This window comes from Hippocampus comes, unplaced genomic scaffold (assembly GCF_001891065.2).
Source record: "Hippocampus comes isolate QL1 unplaced genomic scaffold, H_comes_QL1_v1.1 scaffold163, whole genome shotgun sequence".
Classification (NCBI taxonomy): Eukaryota; Metazoa; Chordata; class Actinopteri; order Syngnathiformes; family Syngnathidae; genus Hippocampus; species Hippocampus comes.
This window is the reverse complement of record NW_017804752.1, coordinates 133,260-154,081: the sequence shown is the minus strand read 5'-3', so window position 1 is coordinate 154,081 and position 20,822 is coordinate 133,260. Positions and strand designations below refer to the sequence as shown.

The 20,822-nt window shown below is 43.4% G+C and overlaps 3 protein-coding genes across 8 annotated transcripts in view; 1 reads left to right on the top strand and 2 right to left on the bottom strand.

Moving 5' to 3' along the window:
* Positions 1 to 56: 56 nt before the first annotated feature.
* Positions 57 to 11,834, top strand: fam83hb (family with sequence similarity 83 member Hb). Of its 4 annotated transcripts, XM_019871635.1 has the most exons (9): positions 57 to 261; positions 4,729 to 4,824; positions 4,965 to 5,144; positions 5,241 to 5,573; positions 6,604 to 6,768; positions 6,855 to 6,979; positions 7,065 to 7,607; positions 7,694 to 9,914; positions 11,003 to 11,834. In XM_019871635.1, the coding sequence occupies exons 3-9, from the start codon at positions 5,022 to 5,024 to the stop codon at positions 11,021 to 11,023; spliced, it is 3,531 nt and encodes a 1,176-aa protein (XP_019727194.1). In that variant the 5' UTR covers positions 57 to 261; positions 4,729 to 4,824; positions 4,965 to 5,021; the 3' UTR covers positions 11,024 to 11,834. The 4 variants fall into 4 exon arrangements, with proteins under 4 accessions (XP_019727194.1, XP_019727342.1, XP_019727271.1 ...); XM_019871783.1 differs by lacking the exon at positions 4,729 to 4,824 and having other exon boundaries at positions 57 to 214; XM_019871712.1 differs by lacking the exon at positions 4,729 to 4,824 and having other exon boundaries at positions 57 to 257.
* Positions 11,835 to 12,429: 595 nt separating this feature from the next.
* Positions 12,430 to 16,738, bottom strand: LOC109517115 (leucine-rich repeat and coiled-coil domain-containing protein 1). Of its 3 annotated transcripts, none has more exons than XM_019872186.1 (10): positions 16,614 to 16,738; positions 16,171 to 16,206; positions 16,014 to 16,076; positions 14,859 to 14,903; positions 14,231 to 14,278; positions 14,097 to 14,151; positions 13,645 to 13,734; positions 13,496 to 13,559; positions 13,007 to 13,049; positions 12,430 to 12,913 (listed from the first exon to the last, which is right to left on the bottom strand). In XM_019872186.1, the coding sequence occupies exons 1-9, from the start codon at positions 16,627 to 16,629 to the stop codon at positions 13,026 to 13,028; spliced, it is 441 nt and encodes a 146-aa protein (XP_019727745.1). In that variant the 5' UTR covers positions 16,630 to 16,738; the 3' UTR covers positions 12,430 to 12,913; positions 13,007 to 13,025. The 3 variants fall into 3 exon arrangements, with proteins under 3 accessions (XP_019727745.1, XP_019727663.1, XP_019727824.1); XM_019872104.1 differs by having other exon boundaries at positions 14,829 to 14,903; positions 16,614 to 16,737; XM_019872265.1 differs by lacking the exon at positions 16,171 to 16,206 and having other exon boundaries at positions 14,829 to 14,903; positions 16,614 to 16,737.
* A 671-nt stretch (positions 16,739 to 17,409) lies between these two features.
* grinaa (glutamate receptor, ionotropic, N-methyl D-aspartate-associated protein 1a (glutamate binding)) overlaps positions 17,410 to 20,822 on the bottom strand; it is a 7,189-nt gene continuing 3,776 nt past the window's right edge. Inside the window, exons 3-6 of the mRNA XM_019871264.1 lie at positions 20,768 to 20,816; positions 20,554 to 20,682; positions 19,456 to 19,599; positions 17,410 to 19,376 (exon numbers count right to left, since the gene is read on the bottom strand). Of these exons, the coding sequence (XP_019726823.1) occupies positions 19,227 to 19,376; positions 19,456 to 19,599; positions 20,554 to 20,682; positions 20,768 to 20,816 (472 nt within the window). The 3' untranslated portion in view covers positions 17,410 to 19,226. The remainder of the gene's footprint in view (positions 19,377 to 19,455; positions 19,600 to 20,553; positions 20,683 to 20,767; positions 20,817 to 20,822) is intronic.

The following is a 20,822-nucleotide window of genomic DNA, read 5'->3' as shown; positions in this document are numbered from 1 at the left end:
GCGGGGGAGCGCGGAGCCTCTCTCGGGGCGTTCAGGTCGTTCCTTCCTCATTCGCCGTAGTGGCGGCGGCCCCGAGGGTGCACTTGGACGGACACACGCACAAAACTCGAACCGGGCTGGGAGCCTCGCTTCGAGGGATTATTTCATAAGTCTTTGCTTTTTGTTTACAAGTTCAATTGCGGACAAATAGACAAGACGCCGTGCAAGTTTGGAGGTACAGTAAATGGAAGGCGAAACGAAGTTGGACAAAAGATCAAGTCGGTACAGTGGCTCTATTCAATTTACTTCCTGACTTGACTTTTTTACTGTTGTGTTCATGCTCCACATTCCATTCGATTCTCTCCCCTAATCTGTCGTTTTATTACACATTAAACTGCTTAGGGTGTTCTCTTCTATTCCATTTCATGTGTCCTATCCCGTTTTTCCTGCACTTCTGCTTCGGCATTGCATTTTTCCCCCACATATTTCTCTCTCTATTCTATTTCACCGCGCGTATGTGTGAATGCAGTTCCAGTTGAAAACAACAACCTAAAATGTCTTTGATTTGCAGTCCAGGCTGGAGGATGACATCCTCCAGGTAGATACTGCACATAGATACAGTATATCCTAAAAACTAATTCGAAAGAGACGGCATAGTTGAAAAAGGTGCGCCCCACAAAGCCGATCGGTCTCCAGTTTCGAGACGTTCTCCGCCCGTGGACTTTGGTACCTCTACTGTCATTATTGCTCACATCGAATTTAGTTTGCAGCTATTAAAAAAAAAAAAAAAAGCGTGAATTCAAATCCGGTTGCCGCGTTTTCCCCGTGAGTCACTCACTTCGGAAAACAGTGGTCCACTGTTTGTAATTACAAGTGGGGGAAAGTCGGTATTGTGGTAAGAATTTCTTGCGGTGCGTCTTTTTATAGATGTGGTCTTTGTTGGGGTAGCCACGGGCTGAAGTGGTTTCATTCCGTTCTGGGAGATCGTGGAAAAGTTCCATTCATGCTCTGTGTTACATAGTAGAGCCTTCGAAAGCTGGCGGACAGGCATAAAATGTTGCGGTACCGCCAAGAAGCCACAGGGGGCAGCATAAGGAATTTGACACAAATCATTTTCAGTGAAACCAACAACGAAGAAAAATGTGGCAAGGAAAAATTCCTACGCATCTCAAGTTAAAAATTCCAGCAACTACGAGGAACATACTGTAATTGTGTGAAACAAATATGAACACTCTGTAAATAAAATTGTAAGGTTATGAGAATAAAGTTGTAATATAAAAAGTACATCTATCTATCTGTGCTATACTTGGCTGCATGCAGCAGTGTAGCTAAAATGAACTCAATTGCAACTCAAATTGTGGTTGGTTGAAATAAAAAAAATATATATTTTTTTTAAATCGACCAAGTGCCAGCTTGTAACTCAAAAAAATTGTTGAGAAAGTTGAAAATGAAAAAGTTGGGGCAGTCGTAGTTCAAGTCACCACTGTAATTTTGTACAGAGAGTTCAAGCTTCTCTGGTGGGGTTTTGTGTCTGTAAACAACACAAATCCCTGGACCGGTCATTTCCACACACGTAACTCAACCTTGAGTCCTCCCTTTTGTGCGCCACTCAACAGTTCCGCCGGGGTGTGACGATACGCAGAGAGACACGGCGTGCGTTGTTTGCGTTCATCTGTCCGAACACGTTAACAGCAGCCGCTGCTGAAAAGCGGTGACAGCACAACACGTGAACTGGCTCGTCCCTCCCAACCTGTTCTCAGGTATTCCTCGCTGAGCCGAATTATCTCACTCAATGAACGCCAAGTATGCTTGATGGATGCGAGTGGGCGAGGTGGGATAAGAGACGACAGATAAATTTGCGATATGGGAATATGGCTGCCGGGTTACTAATTCACAGGTGGAGATGGAAATTCAATTTTTGCTGTGGGCCACCATTTTGTCTTGAAATGCATTTCATGTCAGTGTCAACGGAGGAATGCCAAGAATGAGCTCACCTCAACATCGGGCTTGGAAACCTGGCCGAGCTTGAAGGCCTGACACTGATAACAAAAACTGAAGTGTTAAATGGCCGCGACAGTTTGGAGCCTTGACATGAAAGCATTTGAAAACAGGGATCAATATGGGGGCTTTTTTTTTTTTTTTTTTAACCCAACGAAAAGTGAAAAACGCTGAAAACGAGACACATGCGATTATGCCAAGGTAAATCTGAAACAGATACAAATTTCAACCGAGGTTCGTCAATAAACGATGTAGGTCAAGTGACATTGTCAACGCTTGGCCGGGCATGAATTTTTCAGTCTTTATAAAAATGATATTTCCTCCGTCAAATTTGTGTAGCGGTGAAAACAAAAAGACATGCGCACAGCAAGTATCAAACCAAAGAGCTGGGTGACGCTTCATGTCCACTGTATTCACCTATGTCGATAAAGGGTAGACAAAAGGTGGTTTCGGATTAAGATGTTAATGAGGATGCGCATCTCATTTCTTTACTGTCAATTTGACACCTACTGACACAAACTACATGAGTATTGCGGTATTTTATTTTATTTTTTTTAGACAATGGGGAGGATAGTGAAAATGAAGAACACGCGTGATGGAATGGTGGAATCGTTGTCCTTCCCCCTCAATCCAAATTTTACCCTAATCCTAATCCGAACATCTACCCTAATGTTTACTCTAAACTACAGGACTGTTTTGACAACACTATGGACTGAAGATCAACCTTAATTGTTGTTGGCATGTAAACGTGCCAAACAACTTTTATATGAGGCTGCAGTGTCCCTAGTCTTGAGTTATATTCACAGCGTACGATCCCCGGCGCTGCCTCACCTTCGACAGTTTGATATTGCTGTCGAACGCAACCGGGCTATGTTTTGACTATCCCAACGACGAAGACAGGTGGGAGGGTTGGCTTGGAGGGAACCCGCCCAGTAGCGCTTCTTCTTTCCGCAGTAGAGCTTGACTCGGAATCTTCCGGGCTCCGTTCCCTGTTATTATTTCTTAACACGTGTGAATTTCATCACATAATTCAAATGTGATGATTCAGCAGAACAACTCAAGCCCGAGGCAGCTCGCTCTATTCAACAATCAAATGTTGGAGGTTATGAAATGATTCCGTGCGAAGTAGCATGTATGCCCAACATACTTCCACAGGCCGCTGTGAAACTTTGGAAGAGCGGGGCAGACCACAAATGCTCAGTTCCAAAAGTTAGGAACGAGAGGAAGAAAACAGGAAGTCGGCCATTTTGCTCCCAGATGACTCGCAGGGCTCACAAAAAATGAGCTACCTGGTGACTCATGAGGTCTACTATTAAACTTAGCTCTCTCCCTGGCCTCCCTTAGGTCCGCCTTGCTATCACAGCAACATTGTGGAAAGGTCTTTTGCTCTTTAAGTTTGAACAAAAACACTCGGCCTCCTAAATAGCAAGGATCATTTGTGCACACACTAACAATCAGCCTCCCGACATACTATGACAGACTGGACGTTTCCATGGAGACGTATCCACACAGTCAAAAAGCGTGAGCCGCAACAAGTTGCTAAACAGGATAGTGTTTTTTTTTTTTTTAATGGTCTCGGTTCGGACTTAAAACAAAGACAAAACTGACTTTGCGGCATCCTCATGAGTTGGAATTCTCCGAAACGCGAGACAGAGCTGCGAGTTTAAAGTCTCCAAATGCTGAATGAGCTCTCTCGAGGAGCTCGTAAAGTCACAGTGCCGCTGCCACCAGATGAGACATCTCGTACGCAGCTGTTAGGGCCAAATGAAATGAGAAAAAAAACCTGTGCTGAATTTGGAATACAATCTCAGACCATGACCAATTCCCCAAGTAGGAGTTTGGCAAAGTTTGACTCCTGGAATTCGCTATAAATCGGCTGCTTTAAATCAAAAATGGCCAACTTCCTTTTCCTTTTCAGGAAGGGTCCTTAAGATTCTTTTATGTGGCTTAACTCTGACAGGCATGTTGGACTAATTTCATGTTGATTGGGGAAACTGGTGACAAGGCGCTATTGGGTGAGTTTTGAGGAAAGGGCTTCCTGTTTCATCCCCCACATAGAAATTAATTTTCATGAAGATACACATCATCTGAAAAAAAATGTGTTTCCAGGAGGCTGTAATAACTTGAGTGAAGGTTCATTATTATTCAGACATTTATGAGTTAATGGGTAGGTGACTTGTTTTGATATGGAGGGGTCTTGCTTGACAAAGTGAGGTTTAATGTCTGTTGCGCCAAATTCAAATATTTTAATTTACAAGTGGCCAAATTTAAGTCTTTATCCAGTTACAAGCCCTCACTTGGTGTTTTTTTTTTTGCTTAAAGGCACACATCCAACACACGAGTATGTGTAGAATCCAGCTTGTATCTGAACGGCTTGTCCTCATGGGCATGCTGGAACCTATCCCCGGCCGTCTACGGCCAGTAGTAACGACATTTTACAAAATGAGTTTATTTCTTTACGTACTCTTTGATGAGGTTTTCTGATTTCTTTAAGCAAGTCGGGGCCATTTTTCTTGTTTAAAATGGAAGGGAAAAAAAATGCTAGTTTTTAGGCAGCTGTGGAACAGATGAAATTAAAATTAAATTTCAATTAGTTGCGACGGGGGAAAAAAAAGATCTGTAAATGGAGTGACGAGTTTGCTTCGTAAAGCTGAATTCAACTGTTGAGGGCTCGATGAAATGACAAGGACCTGCTAAAAACCGGAGTTTTGTTTTGGCCTAAACAAATGATTTGTTTCTATTTTTTTGCAGCCCGATGACTGTGTCTATTTAGCAAGGTATTCATCATGCTGGACTTGGTGTGTGAGTGGCTTCCAGCCATGACGGGTTGACTCAGCAGGGATCCTAGTGAGAGAACCTGTCCATACACCTCTGCATACCTTTCCCACTGCAAACCTTTCCACTTTTTGCTCACCACTTCCCACTCTGTGGTTTTCAACATACTCAAAATTAACGTGGTACCTTTTCCTCCTGCTTTTGTGTCATAGAGTTTTCGCATTGCCCATCAACGACCTTGACTTTGACTCCCACTCATATCTCCAACCATGGCTCACCGGTCTCAGAGTTCATCCATTGGTGATAACCCCCTGGATCCAAACTATCTGCCACCGCACTACAAGGAAGAATACAGACTTGCCATTGATGCACTGATAGAAAATGATTTACCGGTATGAGAAAAAAAAAAAAAAAAAGCATCCCGGTGCTCTTTGAGGCATGTTTGTGTCAGAACCAGTGCGTTGATTGTGTGCTTTCTGTCCCACCAGGGCTACCATGAGTTTCTCCAGGGCGCAGACGTGGTCAGCTTCTTGGCACAAGCTGAAATTGAGCACATCAAATCTACCATCCAGGAGCCCACTCACGGCCACAGCATTCCTGACCTTCGGTACCCGGAGGCAGGCCAAAATGTGGAGGGCTCATCCGACACCTATTGGCCCATGCAGTCCGACCTGGCCGCTCCGGGCCTGGACCTAGGATGGCCGATGACCCAGAACAGCTTCATCGGGCCCACGGAGGTCACCACTTTGGTGAACCCGTCAGAGCCAAGCATGCCGAGCATCAAGGAGCAGGCGAGAAGACTCATCAAGAATGCTCGCCAGGTAAGAAGACGTGCCGATCCGGGTTTGTTTGATGAGGTCGTCCGGGGAGAACCAGGGCACCTGAACAGTACCTTAAGGCCTCCCACATAAATTGGCAATCGGTGTGTCAGTCTGCACTCAATTTAGGAGACCATGTGACAGCAAGTGTGGAACCACACGTCATCAATCAACAAACAACTCGTATCTTTATGTTCTCTTTACCGCATTTGTACTGAACAAGCCAGAGCGTTGCTGATTTGTGGATGTTTGTGTCGGGCAATCTCCCCGTGAGAATAATTGCACTTTTTATCTGCCACTGCCAACTTTGCTGCTACGCCCTTTCCGACGAACGTCTGGCTGCCAGGCTCTGGCGAGGGCTACAGAAAGGGTAATTAAGACGAGATGCACATGCCAGATGTCAGTACTCATGACTAGTTAGACCTGCTCGCACTGGCGGCTTATGTCTGGAGTTTATGCCGCATGCTAGTTGTATCCGGTGTTTCGTGCCATCGATGCACTTTGCTTTTTTTCATGATTTTCCAGGTTCAAGACTGAGGATGTTTCGAATTCTCTGGAAAGAATTTTTAACTAAGCACAGCTCTTAACTCATTCGCTCCCAAAGACATTTTTAAACGTCTTTTCAGACTTGGTCCAGAATTGGCTGGTACTGAATGAGTTTTAAATGGCAGCTCCTTGAGATATTAAATGGATGCAGCCTAACTATGTCACGCAATATTTGAGTACAGTGTCCACTTTGCTGCCACAATCTGTTTTCTCGCCGGTCTGTCTTCTCTCGGGGTAAAATCTCTCCAACAGACCGAGAAGTAACCGTGGGAGACCCTGCTTGTGTGTCTTGTCATGACTGATGTATTCAATTCGGCGTAATTTTTGCAGTACAGTACAGTGTGGTGAGAAAGCATGCAACATACTGTAGGTAACGCACATTACCGTCTTCTACAGGATTGGAGTGGTACTGCAATCTATTTCTCAAACAAACAAGTCAAACTGTTTGATTTGTATGACAAGCGAAATCTTTCTCCATATTTTTCAGGTTATTGCAGTGGTGATGGACACGTTTACCGACGTGGACATTTTCGCCGACCTCTTGGACGCGACGGCGCGCCACATTCCTGTTTATATTCTTCTGGACGAGCAGGAAGCCCATAACTTTGTCTCCATGGTGATCAACTGCAAGGTCAACTTGGACTTAATTCAGGTAATCGCTTTGTCGGGTGTCTATCATCCGGTACGGTAGGCCTCCCATGAAAGCCGAGACATTAAAGGTGTATTTTCATTTGACAGATGATGCGTGTCAGGACTGTGGCGGGAATAACGTATCAATCGCGAACAGGGAAGTCGTTCAAGGGGCAAATGAAAGATCGTTTCCTACTGGCTGACTGCAGAGCTGTACTCAGCGGTAATTACAGGTGAGTTCTGTTTCTTGTGATTGCTTGTTTGACTTCTCTCCAGGAATCATATTATTCAGATCATTTCCTCTGTATTTTCTTCTAGCTTCATGTGGTCATATGAGAAAATTCATCGCTGCATCGCTCACCTTTTTCTTGGAGAACTTGTGGCCACCTTCGACGAAGAGTTTCGCATCCTCTACGCTCAGTCAGAGCCACTCATCATCGACCCGTCGGATGGAGCGCTTACAGTCCCAGACGGCGGCGGTTACTTCAGTAGACAGTTGGGATTAAAGAGGACCCAGTCCTTACTGAATCCTTTGGGCTTCCGAAGGCAAGCCGAGATAACCTCGGGCTTCCCCCACGGAGATCAGGAACGCAACCTGGCACTTCCTTTCCGGAGAAACGACCCCTTCCGTCACACCATTGAGCACGGGGCAGGAATTATGATCGGGAAGTATTCCCAGCAGCACTTCCGTCCACAGCAGTCCTACTTGGAGCAGGGACGGTCCATCGTGTCCCGGCAGATGGAGTTGAGCGGCTTCAAGAGGCACAGCTACGCAGAAGGAACCCAGGACAATTACATGTCCTCCAGGCACTATATGAAGCACAGAGTCATGAACAATCTGGATGAGACAGACTTCCACAGGTATACAACCTTTTCAATCCCAATATTTGTGGCAATAACATTCATAGCCGGAGAGAAATCTCATTGAATCTCTGCATTTTTAACAGGGAACCGAGACACAATTTCTACAGTGAAGGTCCTGGACCAGGTTCTGGCCAGGGACACTATGACAGACATCGTCCTCCACATCTAGCCATCGACCAGTATTCAGACACAAGCTCATTTCGCTCAGACCTCGAGTTCAGCACCGGAAACTACCCAAGAGGCTATGCACATCTTTCCTCCGAGGATTTAACCGGGCCCGATGGGATTCATGCGCCTCCGGTGGCTGGAAGATACGGAGGAAGCTCCGCCCAGAAGAGGCCAACCATTGGTCAGGCGTATGCTTGTCAGAGCTCACCCACACACCCTCACCCACCAGACAAGAAGCCATTTCCAAAGTATTCAGAGCAGGAACACGGTCAGGATGCAAGCGTCCGACATGGATTGCGGAACTGGCGGATTCACTCTTATCTGAGCACATACGAGGAAGGTGGAGAAGCTGGCCTGAACCAACCCGCAGGCCCTGACGCATTTGACGATCCTTCCCCTGTTCAGGAGCCGGGTGAAAATTCAACCAGCCGTTTCGGACAAAATGACCCAACAAATCTCGCCTCGAAGTCCAGAGTGGATATCCAAAAACCACGCTTTGGGAAGCCGATCATCGATGGCAGCAGCAAGGATTTAACCACCAAGGACCTGCTTTCTTCAGTTTCAATGGATAGGAGTGAGAAGGAACTGGAGAAAGAATGGGGTTATGGAAAAGAGGACAGCAGGGATAAAGAATTCAAAGAGCCCCCAGAACTCTTCCTTTCCAAACATGACTCCTTCCGCTCACGGGTAAACCCGCTCCTTCAGCGTAGCTCACGTCTGCGCTCCTCGCTCATATTCTCATCTTCCAAAGCAGAAATTCACAGCGGGAGTGCCGGCGTGAAATCCGGCACGGAGGACGACGGCAAATCCTCTATTGTAGCCCAGATCCTAGAGAAGAGGCGATCGTTGTCTCGGGAACCTTTCGAGTGGAAAAAGATAGCTGACGAACAAAGTAATGAGGACGAAAAGAAAAATGAGGATGCAAAGGAAAACGAGAAAGGACTGACAGACATCGCAGAAGGAAAAGCTGAATACCAGAAACCTCCACAGGACACCGAGTCAAATTCAACTATTGAGACCTCCGACACGGTCACATCATCATCTCTGAACATCAATGACCCTGCCAGTCGACTCAAGTATTTCAAAGAAGTAGCCGCTAAGCGAAAAGCATCGAAAATGGAGACTGAAGCGTCGCTAAAACTCCCGGAGCCTGCAGAGAAGAAGTCAGACTACTCTGACACAAATTCCCCCACAAATACTTCAGTCAGTTCTCTTATAAGTTCGGGAGAATCCGAGACGAAGAAAAACGATTCCTCAGCAAAAGTGATGGAACTCACTCGGCGATCTTCGCTCACATCCACCAAACCGTCTCTACTCTCTCCCAAACCTTTCGTAAGCAGCGTGAAGCCCCCCGAAGCCCACAAGGACGAGAACTCATCCGACGGTCAAAAGAAAGACATATTTAAGACGTTGAAGCCACTTCAATCCCCCAAGATCTTTAAACGGGACCCGCTTAAGCTTAAGGGACTCAATCCTCGTCGGGTCTCCTGTGGCGAAGAGATCCTGACGGATGCCACAGACTCCGAGAAGAGCGAGCTGAAGAAGAGTCGCTCTCATAGTTCCTCCACTGCATTGCACGACGACTCTAAGGACAAAGTTATGGGATCCAACACATCCATCAACACGATTGGCGACGGAAAGGGCGACGGCAAAACGCTTGACTTCCTGAAGAAACAGACTCAGAGGCTAAAGGGATTATTGGGTCCCAAAGATAAGGATAAGAAGTCTTCAGGAGAAGATCGCGGCAGCATGAGCACCGTGAAAGAAATGGTGGAAGATTACAATAAAAAGCAAAGTAAGGACACGGGAACCACCGCCGTCGATCAGACCACCGCCAACCACAAGACGTCAGCTGGCATGTCAGGTTCATCGCGGTACCAGCCCTCCGGGAGCTCGGTCCTGTTTAGCAGCAACCTCCGCGACGACACCAAGGTCATCCTGGAGCAGATCTCAGCAAACAGTCAGAAGAACCGACACGAACGGGACGAGGACGGAGACCGCGACGCAAAGGACAACGACTTTGCCGCCAAGAAGAACCGCTTGCTGCGACCTCAAGTTGTTGTACAGGAGAGGGAGGGACTGCTAAAGAGGATAGAGAGCCTGAGGAAGGAGAAGAAAGTCTACAGCCGCTTTGAGGTAGTTTAATGCTAGGTTCAAAAAGTTAGCGATGTTGGACTTTGAGGCTAAATTTCAAAGTAAAATTTCAATTCACTATAGTCTTTAGAACTGAGCCTGTTTTGAACCTTTTCATGCTTCAGTCCAACTATCAAGTGTTTCAATTATTTTTAGAGAACTGTATTCAAACAAAGTTTTAGGTATTATTTCAGGAATATGCTGTTGGATTGATGCCAAGGGCTGGTTTTATAATCCAAATCATGCTGTGTGAACATCAAAAGTAACAAGTAGAAGTTACTGTCGTTTACAACCTATCAGGGTTACGAATGTCGCGCCATGTTAAATAATCGAGTCAACTTTGTGACCCTCAATCAATGTTTTTGATGTATATTAAGACTTGAAATTGGCCCCGAGGTCTATTCAGGGGTGCTGGATAGGGGAAGTTGAGTCTAAGACTCAGGAGAAGCAGTGATGGTTTTCGTCCCGGCCTTAGAACAGCGGACCAGCTCTCGAGGGTGCGTGGGAGTTCGCCCAAGAGAGGAGCCAGATGAGGTGGCTCGGGCATCTGATTAGGATGCCTCCTGGACACCTCCCTGGTGAGGTGTTCCGGGCACGTCCCACCGGCAGGAGGCCTCGGGGACGACCCAGGACATACTGGAGAGACTATGTCTCCCGGCTGACCAGGGAATACTTTGGCATCTCCCGGGAAGAGCTGGAAGTAGTGGCTGGGGAGAGGGAAGTCTGGGCTGCCCTGCTAAAGCTGTTGCCCCCACGACCACGACCCGATTCCCCATAAGCGGTAGAAAATGGATGGTTGGACTGGCCCTGAATTTAAAAAAAATCTCAGAACAGGCCTTGAAACAGGATTATTTTCACACAGTATATGCCCCTCTTTCGATATAAAATGTAGAAATCAGGTTAGGAACAGTATTCCAAAAATAAGATCTTCTTGATTTTCATACCCTTGTTCCATTTAGAGACCACAATACGTACTGGTTTCATTTCTAAATCAACTTTTTATTTCAATGACTTCAATTATGTCTTTTCGATTCGTTACCAATCGATTAAAGTGACACCACCAAATAATCGCTTTGTTGGTCTTTTAACAGATGGGGAATACCCTTGGATAACGGAGAAAAAGTTGTCCGGGTGATGGCGACGTGGGAATCGACTAAAGCGCGATGAGCAAACCCACAAATGTGCCAACAACATTCTGAAAGTTTGCTCCAATACGGCGACCTCTCCTGCTGGATTTTTTTGTTTTTGTTTTTGTGTTTTTAACCCGGAAGAAAACTTGAAACTACAACATGGAAAAATGCAACAAAGAAAAAAAAAATCAATGGGTGCAGAATGTACCCGTCTGTAAAACACTGATACAACTTTTACCTTATAAGGTGACTGGAAGTGGAGAGTGTGCAAAAGAAAAGATGGGCTTGGTGCAGGCTTGTTGACTGAAAGGGGAAGTCAGAAAAACACATTGAACGAACGAAAATACAGATAGATGCCATTCGACAACGACAAAAATATGTGCTTTGCCTTTTGATTTGTTTTTCCACCGGGAATGTGTCTCTTAGTGTGCCAAAATACATGTAAAACACAGATGTTAACAGTAAAAAAAAAAAAAAAGTTAAAACCCTCCTGTTGTGTCAATTGGAGATCTCACACACTAATCCATGTTTCTTATGTTTGTGTCTTTAATTGGTGTGAAATAAGATGTGATGTACATGAAATAAAGTGGGAATAAGTGTATAATATTTGCAAGGAAAGAAAGTGTATATATATATATATATGAGAACGGGGCAGGCAAAGCATAGCTCGCATTTGACGCACACTGGGTTTTTTTTTTTTTTAAGTTGGCCCTCAGAGCATTTACATTGTCAAAAGTCCTGTCATATTTTTATTTTGAATTTTATCACTGTCAAATTATAAATCTAATTTAGACAAAAAAAATATATACATAAAGTTAGCATTAACATTTTTGTTAATCTCATTCATGAATGAAAATGTCAGTTTGTCTGTTTTAAAAATCAAATGTGAGCAGCGGTTTTCCCACCGCTACATTAGACAGTCTGTTGTGTCCAAATACAAAGTAATGCAAATGAATCCCTAATATTAAGACACATAATAAAAAGAAGACGGTAAGGCCAGCATCAGACATTTTAATGTGAATTTCCTTTTGTATTCAAATTATACATGTCGATGTTCAAATTTGAAAGAAGGCAATTTTCAAGCCGCGCCGTGAAAGGAGGGTTCTCTGATGTGTAATTTCCAGCGTGTAGTCAATTTGCAGGACTCGCAACAACAGGTCGACGCAACGGAGCTAAACTAAGTGTAGTCGTCTTTGGCTTTGAACTTATTTAATGTACATAAATATGTTTACAGCTTCAACTTGAAGTGGAGAAATTCAGTTTTCCCAGCTTTGGAGCGAAAAAGATTTTGCTGACGGGACTCATTTAATTCATTTTAAATGTCATCGACGCCTCTTTTGGATAGTGTGATTAAGCCAAAGATTTAGGCTGGTCTAAATTTTATTTTATTTTTTTTGCACTGTTTTATATGCGAGGTTGTACATATTCAAAAGAATTAATTGGCTGGCTGTTTTTCATTAACCAATACTTGTCATACTGTAGTCTCAAAGAACCTTGTATTCATATTTTCCTGAATAAAATTTGAATATGTGGTCATTTAGTATGATGAAATTGCATTTTAAGTATGCTCCAAATATTTGAATTAAACCTCTCCCAAAGCCAAAAAATGCTTGTCTGTGCACTTTTGCAATTCCATAAGTGACGACGTATTTGGCTGAACAAGAATTGAACATTTCACATGTGAAACAGGTTTGAAGCATTAAAACACAAATTGAAGAGGAAAAAAAAATCCAATAGTTTTAGCAGGGGAAGATTTTAACAGTTACCTCACGTCAACATAGGAAAAAGGAGGAAACCACGCTTTTCTTTTCCATTGAAGTACACTTGAAGTCTTTGCGGCGTATGGCGTCAGGTGAGCGGACGTCTCACATTCTGCAAAAGCAACGGAACAAGAGTTAATGGTTCGGAAAGGGAAAATGCAAGGAAGCACGCCAGGAAAAAAAGGACGTGCTGAAGGTTATTTACCTCGAGTCAATGCTCTGCTTTATGTTTTTGGCTGAGAATCTTTCTGAAAATCCAATGAGAAGATTGTTTAAGTCACAAGTGTCAAAGTCAAGGCCCGGGGGCCAGATCCGGCCCGCCACATCATGTTTTTCAGACACGTTACAAGGAAGCAGTGACAGAACCGATGAAGGTTAAAGTGACAGCCGAAACCGTCAGCCAGGTAAGAGTTGAAGAGAAACTTCGCCAAAAAAGACAGTTGTCTGGAAAAAAATGAACTTTAAACCTAATTTAACAAATAGTTGACTTGAGTAATTTCAAAACTCGTAATCCATCAACTGGTTGTGTACAAGTTATGCGAAGAGATGATTAAACATGTATTCGGTTTCACTGTCGTAACGGCCCGCCAAGGGAAAACGTAACTCCAACGTGGCCCGCGACAAAAATGAGTTTGACATCCCTGGTTTAGGTTATTAACAAAATGAAAAGTTGCCACGAAACGGGCCCACTTACAATGATGGCGTACAGTTGGTTGTGCTGCTTAATGAGTTGATGGAGCTGATCCTCAAATTTCAGCCTGTAGTTTGAAAACATTTTTAAAATTACCATAGATGTACAACAACAACAGTTCATCGAGGCTACGACTTGTAGTTAATATGCACCGTAGCTTGCGCCGCTTGAGCTTCAACTCCTGGATTTCATACCGGTGCTGTGCCAGCAGTTCGTCGCTCTTCTTGTTCTGCTCGGCCAGCCTAAAACGGACGTCGGGAAGTGCAAAAATTAAAGGATACGATGCAGGCACCTTTCACTGAATATGGCAAATTCGTTACTTGGTTGTTTAATTTTTTGACTTGACGGCTGCGCAGGCCCTTTAAAGTTTCAAGTACTTGTACATGCACAATTTAGAAATGTTCAATATTAACGCTAAGCAATATGAAGTATGTCAAATCGGAAAAGAAGCCTTATTTTCAACAGAAGGAAGACAATTTGGAGAAGGCCATGGTAAATTACTACCACCTAGTGTGAAAATAACAAATCTCTCCTCTTCGAAAAAAAAAAATGTCGTCAGGACTTTTTGGTATGTTGCGCCTCCGGTTTGAGCGTGAAAGATCACCTGACAAACTCGCGCTCGGATTCCTCGCACTGGAGCTGCAACTTCTGCGACAATTCTTGAGGAAAGGAGATGTTCCGTTGATTGAGTGACTGATTGAGTGACAGCTTCAGGAAGTGAACATGAATTTGGAGTACCTTTTCTTTCTTGATGGGTCCTCTCCAGTTGGAAGGCCTCTGTTTGCACTGAAACAACAACAGGGACTTTTTTTATGTACTCTAGGACATGATCTCATAGCAAATGCTGGAAGCAACAGATACAGCACATTGTTCAGTGGAACCTCCAAACAGTCCACATTACAAACATTCTTCAACGAATGTGATAGAGAAAATGGACTGATAAAAGTGAGTAATTGTTGAAAATATGGCGAGGGAAAATGGAGGTGTTTGACTGTGCTTTCATGTCCCCTGGTGGCATTTTGTAACCATTGCTGGCTATTTAATAAAGCCCTGTGGCGTTTAATTTCGTAACTACTCCATTTCTGGGTCAGGTGTTATCAATAAACTTTCTTGTCACATCAAAAAAAGAAATAAAATAATAATAATTACCACCATTTCAGGAGATCGAAGGGTTTGTTTGCTTTTCCAGGCGTATCTCGAGCTGCATTCAAATTCCTATTACTTTTGGAAGTGTATTTTTCCTGAACATTTCAACTGTACACCAAGTCGTAACATTTTGAGAGAAGCTCTACTTTGGAGGCTCCACATAAGTGGTGATAATATATCCGCTCCTTACATGTGGCCAGCTCCTTCTGGAGACACTCACTGAGTGATTTTCTCTCCATTATTTCCTCCTCCAGGACTTTTTTGCCTTAAAGAACAACATCAAACGCAAGTGAAGAAATATTCGGGATACCAGACTTTCCAGTGAAATACCAGGATGGCACCTAAAATGCGCTATAAGCATTCCAAGTGAATTTGATTTGACGTCTGTTAACCTCTGCACGTCTAACTTTTCAAAGATGCAACAATTGTTCCACAACTTGATGCTCTTCTAAATAAAGAGAGCTGAATGACAAAAGTCTACAATCACGCATAAGTACCAATGACAAATACTTAATGCTTTGCGAGGTTTGTTGCCACGAGAGTCACATCGACTTCACGAACGTTCCAAACACGATACGACTTACCTGTAATGCGTATCTATTACTTTAACACAAGCAAACGATCAGAATGGCTCCTGTTTGGATGTGCGACCAAACAGGAGAGAGACATTAATCATGGCTCATCATTCTCCATTCATCATTTTCTGATACTCCTGTTTGGAGTAACAGGTAAGGATGTACCTCACTGATAATACCGTACAACGGGCAAATCGTGGATTTGACTTCGGGCACAAACCAAATAAGTCACGGTTTCAATTTGCAATGTTAACCGCGATTCTTGAAAAAATAAATAAAAAGAAACTCTTGATGCTCCCGTGTTCAACATGACGTTGACGAAGTCAGTTCACGACGAGAATTCAATGACTGAGGCCATTTCGAATGTTCAACGTACACGATATGAAAAACTACCCAATGACGTCATGACACGCACGCGTCCTTATTGGCGCGTAATAAAAAACGAAGAAAATCGAACTTTCCACGGGCATACTTTCACATTAACTTCAAATTCCGTCTCGAAATAAAATAATAATCCACATAGCTGGCACATATTGGGTCTGGCATTCTGTGTTAACAAAGAAAGACGTCAAAACAAGGTGACATGGAAAAAACGGGAACGGAAATGACGCAGGTTGTCGAAATTGTGTTCAAGGGAGCACTTCCGCCACCAACGAAGTAAAAGAATCGACAATTCTAAAATAGAACTTGTGAAAAATACGTGCTATACACACCACGAGCACATCAATTTATGATATGATTAATGACCCAACCAGAAATGTATTCTAAAACCACGTGTTAACAAATAAAAGCTATGTCACCTTGTTGCAGGCTCTCGAGTTTGCTCTTCAGCTCTTCAATTTTGGGCTCCTGTGTACCTCCACCTAGTGGTTAAATAGAATTGATAATTTAAGACATGTTATATCTGCGTGTCAAGTCAATACATTTACTATTTGAACACATCTTAGACAAGCTTACCTGCTTTGGCTCTAATGATATCTTCCGTGTTGAACCCTGTTACAAGACAATACAAGAAAATGTCAACAAATATTGTTTTAAATAGTCAATCACTATCAGTTAATACAACCCATACTCATTAATTTATAGGTATATTATTGATATTAGCTAATGAAGCCTCACATATGCCATACAATGAAGACATTTTAGCTTCATCTTAACCAATTATGTGCGAACGTTAGCCGTGTGAGCTTAGCCACCTGTAAAATATTAATTACAGCAGCACAAAAATAATGCGTTTAACTAAAAGAACGCACAAATGTTACACATTAGAAGCTTACTTGTGTTGTTGAAGCTAACCAAGCTAACGTGATATTAATACCGGCGATTTTGACAACGCTAACAACTGTCCGCAACTACTACCTCGTACTTTTTGTTCTCTCGAAGTGGTAAAGTCGACCCACCTGCTGAATCGCTCATTTTAGAGTCTTTGATTGAAACTCCTCGTTTAACAATCTGGCGTGATGTTGGCAACTTAGTCCACTAAAGTTTTCGAGCAATTCGGCGCCAAAAAAAAAAAAAAAGGCCAGGTAGCCACAAAGACGGCAACATGGCGGACACATGTACTTATGTAAGGAAATATTAATTTCGCTGCAAAATTTATTGATTTATTTATCTGACAGTTTAGTGTTAAATTGGAATTTTTAAATTAACAGGTTAGTGTTAAAATTGATTTTTTTTAATTCACAGGTTAGTGTTAAAGTGGATTTTTTTTAATTCACAGGTTAGTGTTAAAAGTGGATTTTTTTTAATTCACAGGTTATTGTTAAAGGTTGTTAATTCGAATTTAATATCATTAAAAGTGATTAGCATATCTGTCTTCACAGTTGCCTGGTTCTGGGTTTAGAATCTCAGGCCTTCCTATGTGGGGTTTGCATGTTATCTTCATTAAAATTGCTCATAGGCCCGAATACAAATGTTTGTTTGTCCCCCGATTGACTGGCAACCAGTCCAGATTGTACCCTATTTCCCTCGCCCAAATCTACACGTCTTTTACACAGTGGTCATGTATTTTACTTTTCTGTTGTGTTGTTTTAACAACTAGCTTTTGTGCATTGTTGTACCTTGTGTGTCAGCATGCAGGGTAGTACAGAATTTTTTTTGGACAAGTTGTCTTCTTCCAAAGACAGCTAGGATAGGCTCCAGCACACCCCCACCTTGCTGAAGACAAGCGCTAGAGAAAATGACAATATTCCAATACACGTTCCACATGGTATGTTTTAATGTAAAGCCGACAGCGTGAGTAGGAATGCATTTCCACTCAAATTGAATGCAAACGAGTACCTGGCCTATACACACCAAAACACTTCTATGTTCATCTACATGTTGCGTTAGATACAAACATCTTTGCCAAACAACAAACCTTCCCAAATACAAACTGCACGATGTGCTGACAATGCACATGCGACAGGGCATGCATGGGATGACAAATAAAATTACAGTAATTTTTAAATAATTAAAAACACTGCGGGAGACTGCAGTAGTACCTTCAGTGTCACTTCGTAACCAGTGTTGATACATTTCCAGTTCAGAGTTAGTAACTCAACTGTCATCTACATGAAGCTCAATAAATAAGTTGTCATGCATTTATCTCTGTTGCATGTGTAAATCCAGTGTTCAGCTACTTTGTGGTCAAACCCCCCCACCCCCCTCAAAAAATGTGGAGCAGCATTACCAATACTTCATATTAATGGGACCATGGAAAATACAACACCGAAAAGAAAAACGTTCACTCCACAACAACGACCAATCAGGAAGAGAAAGGGGAAAAAATAAGTATGAAAAAGGCCTGCTTGTTGTACATCATTCTGACATATTTTAAATGTTGAGCTACCACGCTGGAACGGCCACAATATGGGTGTCCTAAGTCTGGCTTGAGGGGGGGCATTTTGACTTTTTATTCGTTAAAGGCCAGCAATAAAAGGTGAAAATAAAACTGATAAACACAACCGGAACATACAAAGCAGCAGCCTTACCAAATTGGTGAATTTTATGGGGAAAATGATGAAAACATTTCAAAAACTCCAGTCCTGGCTCGCGGTGTCGATTTTTCCAGCTTAGCGTCTGGCAAGCGACATGCTTTTTGAACGGTACATCAAACTTGTTAACTCATTTGAAAGGACGCTGCGTTGTTACGGCTTAGTAATGCAGTTAAGCAGTAGCTGTTGCACTTTTCTGTGTCGTTGATTTTATCACAGGAGAAAAGCTATTGATGTTGCACTTTCCTAAAAATGAAAAAAAAAAAAGTAAGATGTGATGAATTGATAAATTATTCAATATTTTATATTTGTATTTTACGGTAAAGTATAAATGATTGTCTTTGATACACCTTCATTTATTGGAGTGTTTCCCATTTTAGTTGCAATTTCCCTTCCTGTAACAAACCGTGAGTTTGCCATCAAGGTATGAACCGAAGCAGAATTTTTTTTGGGGGGGGGGGGGTACTGCATGTTCAGATCCTATTAGGACACATTGTTTGTTTCCACATTTGATTGGTTTTAGCAACTTCAATAAACAAAAGGCAAGAAAAATATCAAAATGCCCCATGCATTCCTTCAGTTTTGGACACCTCTGCCTAAAAGCAACACATCCCCAAATGAGCGTAGCGTGGCATTCTCATATAGCGGTATACGTAACTATTTACAGCCGAACTAATAAGCAAGAGCGATTCACTTGTACCTATAGAAACGGGCGTAGGGTGTTTTTGCGCCGTTGCCATGCAGTTACAATAGGAGGAGATATTTCCAGTTGTCCGAGACAAACACGCACATAAAAGATGCGTCTTGTGCTGAGCCAAAACTGACATCGAAAGGTGGGGCGATGTCGCCGGCGGACGACCGTTTTGTGTTAGTGGCGGTGCGGAGAGTGTTAAAAGTGTGAGGGGCCACTTGGGCGATACTGGCGAAAAACGTTCAATAAATTAAACAGCAGAATGAAGGATGGGAGGGGGAAAAAGAGACAACAAAAAAATGAAGGCTTCCTGCCCTCACCCCAGGCCCATATTCTCCTTTTTTTGCTCAATCGCGGGAGCGTCCCACAATAGCCAGGATGTAGAGGAAAATGTTGATGATGTCCGTGTAGAGGTTGAGGGCGGCGAAGATGTACTCCTCGGGACTCAGAGACAGCTTCTTGTTGCCCAGGAGAAGCTGGGTGTCCACAGCCAAGAACTGAGACAGAAAAAGACACGTTGACAAATTCAGGTCGCCAAAGCGTCCGTCCCCCCGCACCCATCGCTGTGAAACTCACACAAGTGAACAAGAGGGCACCCAGCGAGGCGTAGACGAGGTGCAGGATCTTGTGGCGGATAAACATGCAGAGGATGCTGAAGAGGAAGAGGACGATGACGCACACGAACAGCACGCCTCGACAGGAAGTGAAGTCGTACTTGCTCTGAAAAAACAGACAAAATGGATATTTCAAAACCACAAATGGAGCCGGGGAGAATTGTTCGAAATATTTGGCCTTTCTTGTGTAGCTAGGGTGGAACCTCCAAAGTTAAATGGCCAAAAATTGTTACAACACGAGTTCCAGTAATACATGTGACGGCAGAAAATCTGACGAGACCTCAGGTGACCGAGAATCAACATTTGACATTTGAAAGCCTCTGGTGGCTGGAATACTTTCTGTCTCACTGCGTCACCGTGGGGCCTTTCCACGGCGTAACAATGAGGCGCTCTAAAGAGGCGCAAAGTCCTGGTCTCCATGCGGACTATTCTATCTATATCTATATCTGTGTGCGTGTGTGTGTGTCCCCTCCGCTTCCGGCCTCTCACCGTGACGTGCACACACTCAGGGCCAACATCGAGGCACTCCAAAGCGCTCAAGTTCTTATATAGTACTGTAGGGGAAACTCATGCCAAAGTGCGATGTATAATGTGTTTTGAAACAAATCTCTGAATTCAGTTTAACATGGTCTTTTTGTTTGATTTTTCGGTGATGACAGCACTGCTTGCGATCACATCAGAACAACAAATTAAGACTGTTAGATTACAACGTGAGCAACCCTGTTAATAAATGACGACATACAGAAATTAATTGAACACAGATAGACCAATTTTCCGATTCAGCGGTGCTTATGAAACGCCACGATGTGACTTGTGCCCTCATGGTCCCCCTCCAGAATGTGATCTTCAAAGCCGTGTCAACTTACAGTAACTATCTTAGTTCGAGTTGAAGCGATGAAGTTGTACGACTCACCAATGCTTTATGGAACACAATTAATTCCATTATTTCCCATGGGCAAATGTGCATTTGTAGCTAATGCTGTGTCCGGTGAGTGTGTGACGTTCCCCTCCGCCAATTCTAACCACACATTATGACCAACAGAATTTGTGTTGTGGGGACCTGTAGTGAGAAGAGGACCACGGTGAAGCAAACCACAGCGGTGATCCCCACGGCCATGATGACGGTGTCGGTGTCATAGAAGCTGGCGATCATGCCCACCATATAGGACAGGCTCAGGGTCAGAATGGACTACGAGACAGTGGGGAGGGGGGGAAAAAAATGTCAACATTTGGCACCGTCCTTTGCCTTTTGTTTTTTTTCTATTCCTCTTTACCAGTGCCACCAGATTCCAGGGGTGCTTGCGGCGGAAGTCCCCGCAGCAGCTGAGC